Source organism: Fukomys damarensis, unplaced genomic scaffold, assembly GCF_012274545.1.
Source record: "Fukomys damarensis isolate Sample0158 unplaced genomic scaffold, DMR_v1.0_HiC HiC_scaffold_35, whole genome shotgun sequence".
Classification (NCBI taxonomy): Eukaryota; Metazoa; Chordata; class Mammalia; order Rodentia; family Bathyergidae; genus Fukomys; species Fukomys damarensis.
Genome location: NW_022900947.1, coordinates 19,192,844 through 19,208,521, shown reverse-complemented (window position 1 = coordinate 19,208,521; position 15,678 = coordinate 19,192,844). Strand labels below are relative to the sequence as shown.

At 37.1% G+C, this 15,678-nt stretch overlaps 1 protein-coding gene across 6 annotated transcripts in view; it reads right to left on the bottom strand.

Annotated features, from left to right (window-relative positions):
- Positions 1–3,434: 3,434 nt before the first annotated feature.
- The window catches only part of Rbpj (recombination signal binding protein for immunoglobulin kappa J region), a 97,388-nt gene continuing 85,144 nt past the window's right edge, over positions 3,435–15,678 (bottom strand). For all 6 annotated transcript variants that reach the window (XM_010608466.3, XM_033758821.1, XM_010608467.3 and 3 more), the window contains 7 exons: positions 13,830–14,004; positions 10,901–11,038; positions 10,649–10,761; positions 7,428–7,568; positions 6,222–6,377; positions 5,750–5,853; positions 3,435–5,587 (listed from right to left, as the gene is read on the bottom strand). In XM_010608466.3, coding sequence (XP_010606768.1) covers positions 5,272–5,587; positions 5,750–5,853; positions 6,222–6,377; positions 7,428–7,568; positions 10,649–10,761; positions 10,901–11,038; positions 13,830–14,004 — 1,143 coding nt within the window. In that variant the 3' untranslated portion in view covers positions 3,435–5,271. The remainder of the gene's footprint in view (positions 5,588–5,749; positions 5,854–6,221; positions 6,378–7,427; positions 7,569–10,648; positions 10,762–10,900; positions 11,039–13,829; positions 14,005–15,678) is intronic.

Below are 15,678 nucleotides of genomic sequence, written 5' to 3'. Positions count from 1 at the left end.
TAGTACTTAAGATCCTAACGGGACAATTAGCAACATGAAATAAGAAGAAAAAGGACCAAAGGTGTAGGGACAGTGAGAAGGATAGGGAAAGGGGAATAAGGGAAAAGGAAAAAAATATGTGAGAATGTAAAAATGGAATTAAAGTGTTTGAAGGTGGGGAGGGGAGGAGGGGGTGAAGGGAGGGTGGGGACAAGGGGAAAAAATGAGAACCAAGACCTGGCATGTAAAGGTACAAGATCCCAGTAATGAATGTAACTGTACTGTCTACCTAGAATGTACCAATAAATTTAATTTAAAAATTTTTTTCCATATTAATATTGACCTGCACTTTGTATAAATCAAGGTAAGTCATGACTTCTACAGATATGAAGCAATAGCTCTACATTGTTTATTGAATACCTACATGCCAGGTGCAGCTAACCTCATCTTCAACCCGAGAGCTGTGGGTCCATGTTCGGCTGCCTGCACAGACCCTGACAGATGCCTTATGCTCTACACCAAGATTAAGGCGAGTTAGAATCACCTTGTTTGTACTCTATACATAACACTTCCTCTATTCTCTTCAGCTCTTTCGTGCGTAGTACTAGACGTTTTTCGGGCTTCCATTTTAGCGTACCTCTTGCCGGGAGTTTCCTTCTGGGAGCACTCACTTACTGGATTTGGAAAGTGATTCAGCTTGCCTATCATGACTGGTGACCATGTAGGGGCTCAATGACAAAAGATGGCATCCTCTTTGACAAGACTGCTTAGGAAGTGATTGTGTACTATTACAGCAAGGAGTATAAGGCTTACTTGCAATTATAAATAGCGACCTCAAGCTTCAGAGGTCAAATATCAACTAAACTTACTTATTCAATAATCAATTTTTTATAGTAAGATGCTTTAGGGCAGATAAGAACTAAACTTTCTGCGATTTAAAAAAAACAATCTAGTTTCCTCCTTTAAATTTCCTCCTTGATATTAAACAAGTCTATCCCCAATTCCTGGCAGCACCTCACACAGACCTACAAAGTAAAAAACCATTATGTGTTCTCTGGGAGATTGGACCAAATGACAGCATTCCAAACGCATTGGAAAAGCAAGTGATTGCTACAATTTCCAATTTCATTGAGATCAGCTTTAAAAGATTCTACTTGCGAGATGCCCTCTAAGTGACAAAACCCATTTCACCATAAAAATTGTCTCTGTTTAAAATACTAGTTAAATATTAAAAAAGAAATTAATTTAGCAATTTACCACTTTGATGTGATGAGTAGGGCGAGGTAAATATACAAACTGAAGTATAGAATTTAATTTTTTTTTATGAAGTATTCTGAAATCAAGGACGGTAATACATGCATCAGGCACATTCAACAGAAGACTTTCACAATGGTTTACATTTCTTTTTTATTTATTCCTTGAAACTGCCCATATTGCAGGTTTCTCATGGGTGAAATATGGACTGAGCAGATTCTTTTTTTCTACAAAATTATGGTATAAACTTGCTCGATTTTCTATCTTATTGCTAATAAACCTTACAGGCGCACAGTTTGTAAAATAAACCCCTTAAGGACTGAATGTGTAGAGCATGCTGCAAGGTATGAGAGATAACTAAAAATGAGCATATAAAACTACATCTGGACCAACACAGTACTGAATGCTGGCAAACATTTATCACGACACAGGGGAAAATTAATAAAAAGAGATACAGTTCAGTCCGTGAAGGGTTAAATAGAAACCCTAATATATTATTGTTTCTAACCATCCATCCCACATTACAGTGCTTGAAAACAAGGTCAAAAGTCTGGCACAAAAAATTATACACATTTGTTCAGTACTCATCAGAAACACAGCTGCTTGTGAAATCAAAGTACTTGATTAATAACTGTAGGGCATTTTGTCTCAAAAAGGAACCCCTCCTCTTACGGGGTTTTCTGGTTATCTTGAATAGTTAGGTTAGTTCTCAAAGATGGCATCAGAATTTTCTGAGTACACAGATGGTACCAGTTTCATCAAAAACAAAGGCAAAAGAACTTAAAAGTTATGATGGCAAATGAGTCTGCACAGTAAGAGGTGACAAGTATTTCACCAGGTAACTCTAGGTGAGGGCACCCTTAGCTGCCACAGTTTAAGAAAGTCAGCAGCAAGTCGAATACTGTACTAGTGTTCAACTCTAAAATCATTCAAACTACAAAGGGCATTCTATTTTAGCATTTTTAGCTTGCCTTCCCAATGTATGTAACAAATGCAATGAAACTAGTGAAAACATGTTGAATCACAAGCTCAGCTTCTATACCTATTTGAGAAATTGTACAGAATCGGGAGAAAAGATATACTTCTAAAACACAATTAAAAAAAAATCAAAGGTACTGTAAATATCATTCTCCTTTAAGAGAATCTCTGTAAGGGTAAATGGCCAACATATCTAATAATGCCATCATCAGGGAAGAATATACTCTAGATACGAGGAGGGTAAGACGCTCAGAAATTATACATTGAAGTATAAAATGATTCTCAAATACACAGATTTTTCTCAAAGCAGCTGACAAAAGTAACTACCGATGAACAAGAAACTACAACAGATGTCATCTCACTCTTCGGTCTGTGGTATGAGAAAACGGCATAAAATAGATGGGAGAAATGCTTAGATTGATACATCCCTGGTTTTCCAAAAAAGAAAACAGAAAAAGGGTTTACAGTCTAACATTCCAATTATCTTATTAGAAGAAAAAAAAGAACTAAAATGATATAAACACTAGAAAGGACAAAAGTTCATTTTTATAAAGCCATGAACTTGGAAACTTATTTGACCTATAAGCTCAGTAAGGAATAGTTTATTCTTCAAAAAGCATCTCATTTGTTAATGGTTAATTTAATATGATTTCTTAACTAAATACCAAATCAAGAAATGTAGGAAACTTGTGGCCCACTTAAAAAAAAAAAAAAAAAATCAAGCAGCACTGAGAACGTCTTCACACTAAACAAAAAGCACTGTGTAATGACTATTTCCGTAACTCAACAGAGAATAAATACTACTCAAAAAAGCAAGTCTGCAAGTAACAGCCAGTGAGCAGTTACCACAAAGAAAGATAAGGCCACAATGCGTTCTGCCCTGATCACTAAAACCGATTTAAGGTGTGAGGCAGGATTCGATTTCCCGAGGAGTAACGGGAGCAGATTTGAAGAGAAAAGGCTATTTATAGTACAACGCAGCCTGGGTGATTAAAAAGGCTTGCAGTAAGAGAAAACTGCAGTAACTTTGATTTAACCACCTCATGTGTTTTACAAATGACTTTCCCCTTGAAAATCGAGGAAAAGGCAATTTAAAGATATGAGGAAAAGTATTTACAGTGGCACAGTTTAAAGGAAGGAGTGAGGGATGAAGATATGAAGATGAAAAGAAAATGCCCCTAAAAAATGATTTGTAGGCCAGGGATTTAGCTCAGTGGTTCCTCTGCCTGCCTCGCTAAGTGCAAGGGCCCGAGTTTGATCCCCAGTACCAAAAAAAAAGAAACTCAAAACAGCCCAGGACACTAGCAAGACACTGGGAACACTAGAGAAGTTACAGTTTTGCATTCTTAAGGTACTTGTGGCTCCTGTTTTATGGGACAGTAAAAGCTTACCACAATCTAGAGGTAGTTTTTACTCTAAGAAGGATGATTGTATCACTAAACTGTGTCCTGTAATGTTACACACACAGTTCCTGTACTAATGTTGCTCAATGAGTTTGCTGCAATTTGCAAGAAACTGAACAAAGGTGTAATAACCACAGTGTGGGAATGGAAGCAAAACTGGTGAGATAAGCACACAAGGCTGTGCACAGCCCTGAATGCAACCAAACCCTAACTGAAAAGAGAACGCACACTTCCTAAGTGGGGACATCAGTAGAGACACTCAGGACTGGGGAAGAGAGAACAAAGAAGGCAGAAGAAAAATGGAAATATAAGTTACATTTGCATTTTTATAATCTTCCAACCATCTCTCCCCCTAAGGTACTGTTTTCCAGCTATTCTACTTAATAAAAGCATCTTATGTTTCAAGATTACAATGATGTTCTGGCCTAGGCAAAAAAAAAGTAATACAACATATTTTGCTGAGATTTTCCTCATTCTACTGGAAGGGCACCATCTACCACTTTGTAGCAAATACTTCTCATGATTTTTAAAAATCATTTTCCAACAAGGCAGAAGAAGACACCCTGCTGAATAAAATCACTGGGAGCACTCCAAGTTAAAAAACAAAACAAAAAAAACAAAGTTTAACTTACACATAATACAAGTTATACACAACATTAGCAGGAAGGAAAAACTGAAGCAATTCTGGAACACACAGATGTCTTCTGTTTGGAAAAGGTGAGCGGACACTCCAAATTCCAACAAATTCTGTGCCATTAACTTGTTAATGACTACACAAACACACTGAATTCCATGTGAATGTTAGAACTTCTTGGATTACCACTATAAATACATTTAAAAAAAGGAAAACACAAATAACTGCCAACGGTGACTAAAGAAGGAGACTAAGTTAACATACATTGCATGTATTGCAGGCAAGGCAGAGGCATTGTCTTTAAAGCTTTTGCATGGACTTCATATAATCTTAAAAAACATATGCAGACCTTTACAAGATTTGAATTGCTGAAATCAGAACAATTTTGACTCATGAAAAGTCGGAAGACTTCAGCTTTAAAAAAAAGTTCCAGCCTTAGACCAAAGAACCTGGAAGGGGATGGTAATTTATTAAACAAGCATGGTCAAGCTTGGAACCCAAATGTACTTCAGAGCAAAAGCTCAAAGAGGGCAGGGAGAACAACCTATTTGGTAACAAGATGTACTATATACTGTGATATAAAAAAAGGTATGGTGAAAATGTACCTTTTACTAATAAAGCTTATATAAGTTCCTTGGTCCATAAAAACTATGTTAGATTTTTGTCTTCTAGTTTGCTTAACTTTTATACCAGCCACGTATCTATTTTTTTGCTCATTTAAACAAAATCAAAGAAAAACCAACCAAACAGTAACAACAACAACAACAATAACAACAAAAAAAACAGCTGAAAAACTCAATCTCCAATAGTTTGTACATTTTGATGGGTTTTGTTTTGTTTTGTTTTACTGTGGCTTCTGCATCTCAAATCAGCACTTGCAGGTAACAGGGTTTTTGAATAGTATCACTTGGTACGAAAAGTTTTCCCAAGAAACCACAAAAGATTGTTCACTCATTCTTTCGTTTTTTTGACAACTTTTTGCTGCACTCAGGTCAGTTTAAAGTCCTAGCAAAAAGACGGTGGTTAGGACACCACAGTTGCTGTAGATGATGTGACGCTGGTTGAATTTGTGCTGGCATTTGTGTAACTCCCCTCGCTGTTTGTGTTTGATTCATTGGCGGGCACTTGGCTTGAGCTGGCTCGAAGGATGGCTCCCGCAGCACTGCAGTGCGGCCTCGGCCCTGGCTCTGGCGTGTAGGTAAAGGTAAGGCTGGTGGAATAAATGATCCCGTCATTGCGGACCAAAGTTACTGGAACCTGGACTGGCTGCCGGACCCACCTCCAACCTTCTCGGAATGCAGAAATATCTGGGACGACACAGAGCATGCTCTCTCCACATCTGAGGAGAAACATAAATCATTTAAAACCATTTTAAAATGTTAAATACATTCCAGAAATGGGACAAGATTGTTAAATGCCTAACAGTGAAGGTCAGGAAACAATCTCATGTACCCACAAGCCCCTCAAAGCCTTAGGTAATGTAAAAAGTTTTATCCAATACCTGTACATAGTTTCAGCTTCTACATCCCCAAACCATACTCGTAAATTTGGAGTGAAATTCTGTCCTGTAAGTTCAAGCATTGCTACATCCCCGCCGCCATTCAACTGCAATTAACAGAAAATCACATTGAGTGAGAAACTTTTCAGGGAAGTACAAAAATTAGGTTCTCATTCAATTTTCATTTGTGACAGTTTGTGTAAGTTTAATTTGTAAATGTTTCTTTTAAGTGGTATAATTACAAAGCTAGCTAAAAATACTACTTCCAAGATGACGTACACGTTGATTTAACTTTCTCACATGTAAGGAACGTTGCTTCTATTCTCATTTTTATCAATAAATAATGTGCAACAAGATCCCCAAATCAAAACATTTGAAGAAAAACATCCAAATTACTGTGAAATGAAATTACACCAAGTCATAGCTGATAGCGTTTGCAAGAGTGAAAAGCTGCCTTGTGACCAAATGTCCTCACCTGAAGGCTTTCTACGACAGGCACAGGGGTGACTGGGGCAAGGACAGGGCCCATTCCTTCGTAAAATGTATACTCTGCCTTATCTGTGCTAATGATTGTCCACGAAGCTCCATCATTTATCATCTCTTTATTTGGTTCTTTCGGGCATGGAGTGGCCTTATGAAGAAAAAAATGTTCAGAAACTGGGTTTTATATATACCATAGTGTAAGAGAACTTAACAAATAACATCGGAGTTAACAAGAAGAAACTTTTGTAAAAAATTTCCATAAACTTCCTAACGTATGCTGCATTGCCAATCCCTAAGTAAATGTGAGCAGAATATTAAGGTGGAAACCCCACACCCCACAGATAGCAGTTTTTGTGATATATAAAATATTCCAGTGATGTATTAGCCACTAATAGCATACCATTACTGGTATAATTTCATCAGTAGGTCAGTATCTGAAATTTAAAATGGATGTTTAAAATTCTTCAGGTCCCTTAAGGAAGATCACAGGAGCCCTGAATGTTTCGAGAACAGCTAGATGCTAATGTGTTTTGAGCAGGAGGGACAAAGCCCTGAACTGGCAAGCTCTTACCCACGCTGTAATAAACCTGCACCAGGGACCCAGCAAGCCTGTCAGTGTGTGCATGAGACCACCTCTCGGGAATGGGAGCTTACAAAGGAGTTTCCTGTGTTTACTTTAACTATCCTATCAAACCATATAACCATGTCGTAATATAAAAGCCTTCTAAATTAAACACAGTTAAAATTTAGCTTCTGAATCATAACATTGTCATCTGAGGAAACTCAATTTGGTGAGCATATCAACCTCTCTCAGTAAAATGCTTTTCAATACAGTGCATGCACATAAATGCACAAGATTCAGTGAATGTCTACTTTTGGAAATTCTGGGGAGCCTCTGTTCCCCAGGTTAGGAACCCTGGAAGTGAATATTAACTGTTGCTCTGAGAACATTTTTGTAATTCTGAGTTCTTCCATGAGGTAGAGTCACCAGAATGTCCAAGGCCCGTGTACGTTAAGGAGCCTTAAACTTGACATACACATCAGAACACAGCCTCATGAGAATTTCATGATTGTAATCGATAGGGTGCAGCAGTCACTCACTCACTCACGGTACTAGCGAATGATCCAGGGCCTTTACCACTGAGCTACAGCCCTAGCCCTAGTGCGGATAAATTTTACCAATAATTGTAAAACCTACCTGAAATTGGATTATTCTTTCTTGAGAAAGGCACAAGTACATTCTTTCTGTATCCTTAAGGTAAAATGCACATTTATGTAGTTGTGACACAGGATCGTCTGCATCCAATAATGCTGTCTGCTTATCAACTTTCCTAATTATCTGTATTTCAACAATTCAAAAATTAAAACAAAATGGTCATCCACAATGAAGTTTTCATTCTGTACACTGTCAATGCACAGAAAGTATATGCTATATAATAATATGCCAGTTATCGGTCTTATACCTAAATTTAAGTATTTATAAAAGAATAAAAACTTAGTTTGTAAGTATGTCAGAATGTGACAGCTGCCACCCTCTTCCACGAACTTCTTTTTTGTAGTACTGGGGATTGAACTCAGAACTTTGTGCTTGTGAGGCAGACACAGCGCCACTGAACTTAATCCCTAACCCTTCCACAAACTTCTTTTTAAAAAAGGCACTTGTTTTCTAAACAAGCACCTTTCAAATATTAGTGCACATATAAACCACCTGGAATTGTTAAAAATATGGGTGCTGATAGGCCCTGTCCCTCCCTCTCACTAATCTTGTTTTTTTGTTCTCCCTCAGAGAACAGTCCTCTTCATTACTGCCCCACGTCTATGCTCTCTCCAGCCTCTGTTGAAAGGACTTATTAAACAGCACAAAAGGTTACCAAGGACTTCCAGACAAGTGAATCACACATGGCATTTCTTTTTCAGCAATATTTGACAGAGATTCTCCCTTGGGGGAAGCAGGGTAGCCCTACCTGACCTGTGTGCTGGACTAGACAGAAGGGGCTTAAGACTATCTGGAGAATGCACGAATCCCACCAAAGCCCACATGATGTAATGTTCTGCTCTGGAACCCATAACTACAACTACTCATGGAGTTTTGTGAGGAACAAATAAATCTACACAACAGTGTCAATAATATTACACAATACTATTAGCTTTCATTACTAGATTTGTCTTACTTATACTCAAAGATCATCTTGTTTTACCTAAGCCACTGTTTAAAGCCCCAATCTTTAAAGTTAATGGGGTTCATATTTACACATTTTTAGGTCTACACAACTTTTTTTAATCGAAGTATTTGTGATCCTACCAATACCAATTTTTAAAAGGGATACCTTATAATTTTAGTAATTAAGATAGTCTGTGAAACTAATTAAACTGAAGCAAAACATTTCAATTCAATACTGAAGTCTTAAAGTTATGTCTAAATTCAATGAAGTTGGATTTCAGAGAAATAACATTCTTCTTTAATGACCTGAGTCTGAAGCTGCCCGCATGTCTCAGTGCACTCCCACTTCTCCTCACAGTCTGTCTCTCTGTGCCCCACTGTTTCCCCAACAACCAGCAACAAGGGCCCCATTTGGCACAGTTCTTTGGACAGAGACACTGATGAATGACTGGCTCGCACCAATAAAGGAACAAAGACGTCCAAAGATGGCATCCAAAATTTGCTTTGGTATATGATATATATAGCGTTTTTTAGAGGGTAGATGGATACACCCTCTAAGGACAGCAAACATTTTATTCATATTCCTAACACTACCTGCCAAGCAAACACTGGCTGAGGTTAGCTTAATGGGTTGTTCAGCCAAACAGTTATCTTCGCTGTTCCCACCTGTGGAGCATCTGACAACCTTGATGAGCATATGTGGTAAATGGATAAGGGGTTTCTTGTTAGTTGTCTAGATTCACATGAACTATTTTAAGAGTACCCATTAAAAACAGGATTTTCACAAAGACTGAATTGATCCCAATGAAATTTGGTCAGGGAGGAATAGTATTTTCCAAGCAAAGCTCTCTAATAAAACTGATGTTCTGGTGAGTATTAAAAGCAATTTTCAGATAATAAGATAGGATTGTCTTTTTTTTTTTTCTCTTAAAGCACATGGGAACTAGCTGGGTATGGTGGTATATGCCTGTAATCCCAGCATTTAGAAGGCTGAAGCAGGATTGCCAAATTCAAGGTCAGCCTGGATTATATAAACAAGATACTGTCTTTTAAAAAAAGCATAGGAAGTGGTAGTTAGCGAACGTCGATGATTTTGAGGAAACTAGTTAAGAATTCCCCAGTCATGGAATTTCTAGAAAAATACAACAGAACATTAAGGAAGATACTGCAACTTTTTCCAATATGCTGTCTGATTTTTGTTGTAACATAATTAGAACCACACACATAGTTCAAGCAAGGCAGACTACTTGTACTTTGCATAAAACTGTAAGTGAAAAAGGTATTTTGAGATTATTATCTGTCTTTTACTACTTTTAAATGGTCTACACCAAGCTCTTGTGGATCAGGGGCATAAGAATCTGAATTTGTGCTTCAATAGAAGAAGAATCACAAATATCCTTGGAAAAGGGTGACACACAGTGAGTGAGAAGGGAACTACATTAAATGTTGATTTATGTTTGCTTCTTTTTATACCCATTCTTCCCTACACTTTTACACTTATTACAATTTGTTCCAGCTTCAAAATTTTACAGGTTAATTCTACTATACTTGATATATTTTGGCTTATTAAATTGAAATGGGATATATATCATCTTGTACAATCATGACATGGAAAAACAAAACAAAATGAAAATAAATAAATAAACAATTGACATAATTACTTAGACAACTATAGACCAACCCTGCCTCTGCTGAAATAACCCCTGAAAATATAAGGCAATGTAATACTTCACCAAAGAGAAATAGAAACCTTATAAAGGAACAGTTTGACTAAATGCTCTTCCCCTTGGCCCAATACCCTAACTTGACCTGGAATCAAGCTTATTCATAAATTCTGGTCGCCTTTTAGCATACAACTAAATTGTATTGTTTCAGAAAAGATAGACAGTTGTGAAGATTTTTGTTTGTATTTTACTAAGAAAAGCATTTTTACAGGGCCAAAATCTAGTGAACAAAAGTCCTAAATCCTATGCCTTTCTCTTAAAAAAAAAAAAAAAAAATCAGTTGATTGATTGCTTTTTTTTGAGACAGGGTCTCACTACACAGTCCAGGCTAGCCCTGAATTTGTTAATTGTCTTACGGCATTTCTGAAATTAGGTAAGGTACAATTATTAGTTTTAAGTAGTAGAAATAATAGACATTATCTTTCTAAGTTAAAAAGCATAAAATAGAGGTGTATCTTTGCCTCTCACTGCTGTGATTTTTCTGTTTTAAGAATTGTTATTTTTCATATTACTTCCGCAATAGCAGCGCCTTACCAATCTCGGGAGTGCCATGCCAGTAACTGAACACACAAGTTTGACTGTTTGTCCATAATGGATGTAACCATCTCGGACTGTGAATTCTTCTCCTTCTGATTCATCATCATCCACTATATTGGGTAGAAAAAGAGACCAAACTATCATCTTTAGAATTTATTACTGCCTAGAAAATAATAAACTTAACATATCCACATATCACATTAAGAAAAATAATTTTAAGAGTTTAACAATGCATATTTTTATACTCACAGAGATGAATGTAAAATGCTCCCCACTGCTGTGAACTGGCATGGAAATTACCTCCTTCTACATGCAAGTATCTGGTACTAACTGTCTGGGATCGAAGCCGATTAAACAAAGCCACCTTTGTTCCTGAGGCAATGCATACTGCAAAGAAAAAAGAGCACCTATTTATATGATTGGAACAGCATAGGAAAGGACTGCTGCTTGGCAAGTTATGCCTGTTCCTTATAATCTAACAATTAACAGATTATGGTGATAGTTTAACCCAAGAAAGTAAAGAAAAAAAAAGTTAAGGTAACTCACATCAATAATGTCAAGCTAATGACATATGATATGTATCTAAATTCAATGACAAGAAAATATCTCCCTGAAGTATCACTAAATAGAAAAAAAAAAAAAAACCTATAAAACATTGTTGTGGTCCCATTACAGAAATTTACTTTTGTATATAACTGCATGGATATCTCTACAAGTTTGCATCCAATCCTACAGAATACATATGTAGAAAGGGATCCAGAAGGATGTTTCTAAAGTTGACGGCAACTGCCTCTGCCTATTTTATTTTAGAGAGTACTGCTATCTCCTAAAAACAGAGGGACCTTGGTTCAGGAACTTAATTCTTTCTCCAAATTTTCTCAAATTTCCCCATAAGGTCAACAATAAACTTAATAACTGAATTTGTTATGGTTCTCATCCAATTCAGTTTGTGAACAGAATTGCAGAAAGAATTAAGTATGTGAACTGAGGAATCACTGTACCTCTACGTACTGTACAACATGAGAACTCATAAAATAAATATTATAAGTAAATATTTACTTTAGATGTGAAAAACACATCTACGTAAATTAGGAAAAACATTCTAAAAGCATCTGTTCTCTGTTATTGATACTAATATCCAATTCAAAGTTAAAACATGAAATAAAACTTTGTACTGTAATTTATGTTGAAAATACCTTGAATTATATTACACGCCTCCTGGTTTGTGGGACACTTGACCACCCATGACACAGTCTTGCCCTTCACCAACAAAAAGTAACAGACTTTCCATCTCATCAAGATTCTGGATAAACTCCACAAAGATTCTCTCTTGAAAAGAACAAGCTGCTCCAAACATTCTTCCCCACTAGTCTTCCCCTTTGGGCCCTGTCAATGGTTTGCAGAGCCAAGATGCAAGAAATCCTATCAGGTCCAACCCCTGACACACGAGTGCCTTGTCCTGCTTTTTGGCAAGACATCTGTAGGCAAAGGCAGTTTGGCAAGAATTCCCCTACCCAAGATGTGTCCTCTTAGTAATTTTTCCATTGACACATTTGCTCGACAGCTGTACATCTCATTTTACTCCAAAACTGAATGTAATTCTATACTTAAGCCTCTTTATCATTATTATAGTAGCACTGAATGAAATCAGACTTTTCACCTTTTAGTGTCCAACTCTGATTTTGGGGGCAAAAATCAACATATTTACAGTGAATGCATTAAATTATACGAAAGGAAAAAAATTAGCAAAATCTATTACATGAAATCTCTAAAGGCTAGGCTCCTGAATAAATAAAGTACAGGGGTCGGGCAAAGATTAAAGAATACTCATGGATATATCAATACTATGTGTGTATGTGTGTGTGTGTGTGTGTGTGTGTGTGTGTGTGTGTGCTGACTTCAATTTTGATTCAAATAAATTTTAAAACTAATGCTTTAAACAAATTTAAACTTAAATACTGGCTATTTGATACCAAGAAACAGTTCAGTCTTATAGTTGTTTTACATGTTTTTTTTTTGTGAGATCACAGTATTATGATTAGTATACACTAGAGACAGCCCTTTAGAGTCACATAAATGTCCAGTGAGGAGGAGGAAAGGGGCTGTGCTGGGGTACTGCTGATGAAATGATACTGCACTGAGGTTAAGACGCCGTTATAGCTGGGGATGAGCACAAGGAGTGTCATTTTATTATGCAACCCTGTCCCTTTATATGTCCCATAATATTAAGCGACAATGACAGGGTAGAATAAAATACACCCCCTTTATGAACCCATTGAGTTCATAATGAAACAAAATAAAAACAGAAAAGCTGATGCCTCACTGATCACTTTCAAACATTGCCATTATGCTGTTAGCAAACACGCATTTTTCTGTGTTTTCTCCTACTGCCCATGTTTTGAAGTAAATAACTGAAATGACAAAGTTCTTTGTAGTACAGCCAGCAAAAGTTAGGAATAAAAGATTTAGAAAATCACCATTCTGCATCCCTTCATGATGTAACAACTAGTGTAACTAGTAGGCATTACAGTCAGATTACACCAAGAGCCGAATTTACTATAATCAATCTTAACATGACCCTGCCACGAACAAAAATTGGATATCCACATTTCATATGATTTCTGATCTGATGCAAACAACCAGCTAAGTCATTTAAAAGTCTTTAGAGGTCTAACAACCAGTTCATGGTAAATATGAGACAGAGAATACATAATATGTGATAGTTGCTGCCAGAGCAACCATGTTTAAAAGTTTGTTTAGGTTCTCAGGATGGTCTTCCAAAGCCCACTGGATGTTTTGCAGAATGCTTTTGACATGCTGGGTGGATCAATTCTTTGTGGAACAGGAAGAAGCATGAACGCTGTAAGACATTCAGCATCACTAGCCCAAGACATCCAAAACAAACACTTCCCACCCCTTGGGTACTGTGACAACAGAAGTAAAAAATCTCATTTTCCCACATGTAAGGAAACAATTCTGGCTGAGAAACATCTGATTAAATTGGGTACTACCCTTTGTTCAATTATAATAACAACATAAAGAAGACAGTAAAAAGAGCCATAAAATAATAGTGAAGAATGAAATTACTAATGAAAAAGCAATTTTTCAACTTTAAAAAGTTTGTCATTAATTAATTCATAATAGGAGTTTGGGACAAATATGGAAACTCAATACGTACAGTCAGCATTTTTCAATGACTGCTTCTTCTTGGAAGGTTTGGAGATGACTTTTATACGCTTGCTGAGGAACACACCAATGTCATCGCTGTTGCCATAGAACATCTTTACAGATAACATGAAGTGTTTTCTCTTGTCTGAGTCAGATATGTACAATGTCTTGGCTGTGCAATAGTTCTGTGAAAGAAATGAAAGTTTTAGTAGCATCAAAATATTGCCTACTACTCAGAATCACTATAGCTAGGTTTGATGAAGCTTATTAAAATAATCCTAATGGATAGCTCCTAAAAGCAAATGAAAAAATTAGTGAAACTAATCTCTGCACAGAAAGTGAATGATTTTCCTCATCCGGTGTACACGACACCAGCATCACTGTGCGGTATATGACAAGGCTCTTCCTACACTGGCACTCAATGAGGACAAGGCTCAGAGACGATGCCCAATGAGAGCAGGCTGGGCTGAGGCAAGCACCTCCCAGGCATTTCTGGAGCTAGAGATGAACTCAGCCCTCCAGGAGTAGAACCCACTATGGGAAGGATGTTAAAGCTGGTGGTAGTTGGGAGGTTAGCACTGTCTTTGTTCCGGTTCCTCAATGGAAAACCTTCTAGAAAATTCAAGTCCAGCTAGTACAGAGAGAAGCATGTGGCCTTTACTGCTCAGAAGAATCTGCCAAAGGCAACCTGAAGAAGCAATTTGGAAGACAAGCAGTGTCCCAGGAGCACTCTGATGTGATCCGAGGCTCGTCCTTCCCTGGAAAAGTTGTAGGCAACTTCTCACATGAATCTGGACAGCAGCTGCCTTATGAAGGCTCCTTTGGACAAAGTACAGCAGAACAGTGGAGAACACAAGGGCAAGATGTCCTTCTGGTGTCAGTAAGGGGCTCATGGGCAAAGATGCTGATTTCGAAATCCCTGAGTTTCAGTTGTAAACAAAATGACTAATGTATTATTCACAGTTTAAAAACAAGTAAACAGAAGACTACATGATCCATTTACTCTCTTAAAAAGGCCATTTTAAGTATTTTTTGCTGGGCCTGGTGGCATACCTGTAAACCCAGCACTTGGAAGACTGAGGCAGGAGGACTGCCATGAGTTTGAGGCTAGGGTTACCTAGTGAGTTTAATGTCAGTTTGAATTATATAGAGAGACCCCATCTCAAAAAGTAAAAAAAAAATAAATAAATAAAATAAAGCAAAACCTAAGGTCTTCTTTTCTCCCAGCATCCTTGGAGGCTGAAGCAGGAGGATTACGGGCTCAGGCCCAGCTTGGTCAACTTAGCAAAATTGTTTCAAACTTAAAAATAAAAAAAGGACTGAGGATGTAGCTTTTAAGTTACAGTACTTGCCAAATAGCAAAGCACCTCATAATGCTACTATTTCAATTATATATCACAAATTCTAAAAACTTTACTATTCCCCTTGAGCTCTATAAATTAGAATCTATAATCCTATAGATTCCCATAAATATAAAATCCTAGGATTTATAAATCTATAAATCCTAAATTTTGACTTCCTTTTACAGATATGATAAATGATGTTCAAATTCAGTGCTAAGTATCCAAAATATTTTAACTCAAAGATTAGGCTAAATAACTATCTTCAAACACTTCTGTTTTATGTTCCTTTTAAAAAGCAAATGTCCATTTGGCTAGGGATTTAGCTCAATGGTGCCGCTTCCTGCCTTGCAAGCTCAAGGTCCTGAGTTCAAACCCCTGTACCAAAAAAAAAGCCCATTCATTTAGGAAGTAGTTCCTGAGGACCAGAGATTTAGCTCAGAGGTACTGCTACCTGCCTTGCAAGCACAAGGTCCTGAGTTCGAACCCCTGTACCAAAAAAAAAAAAAAAAAAGGGAA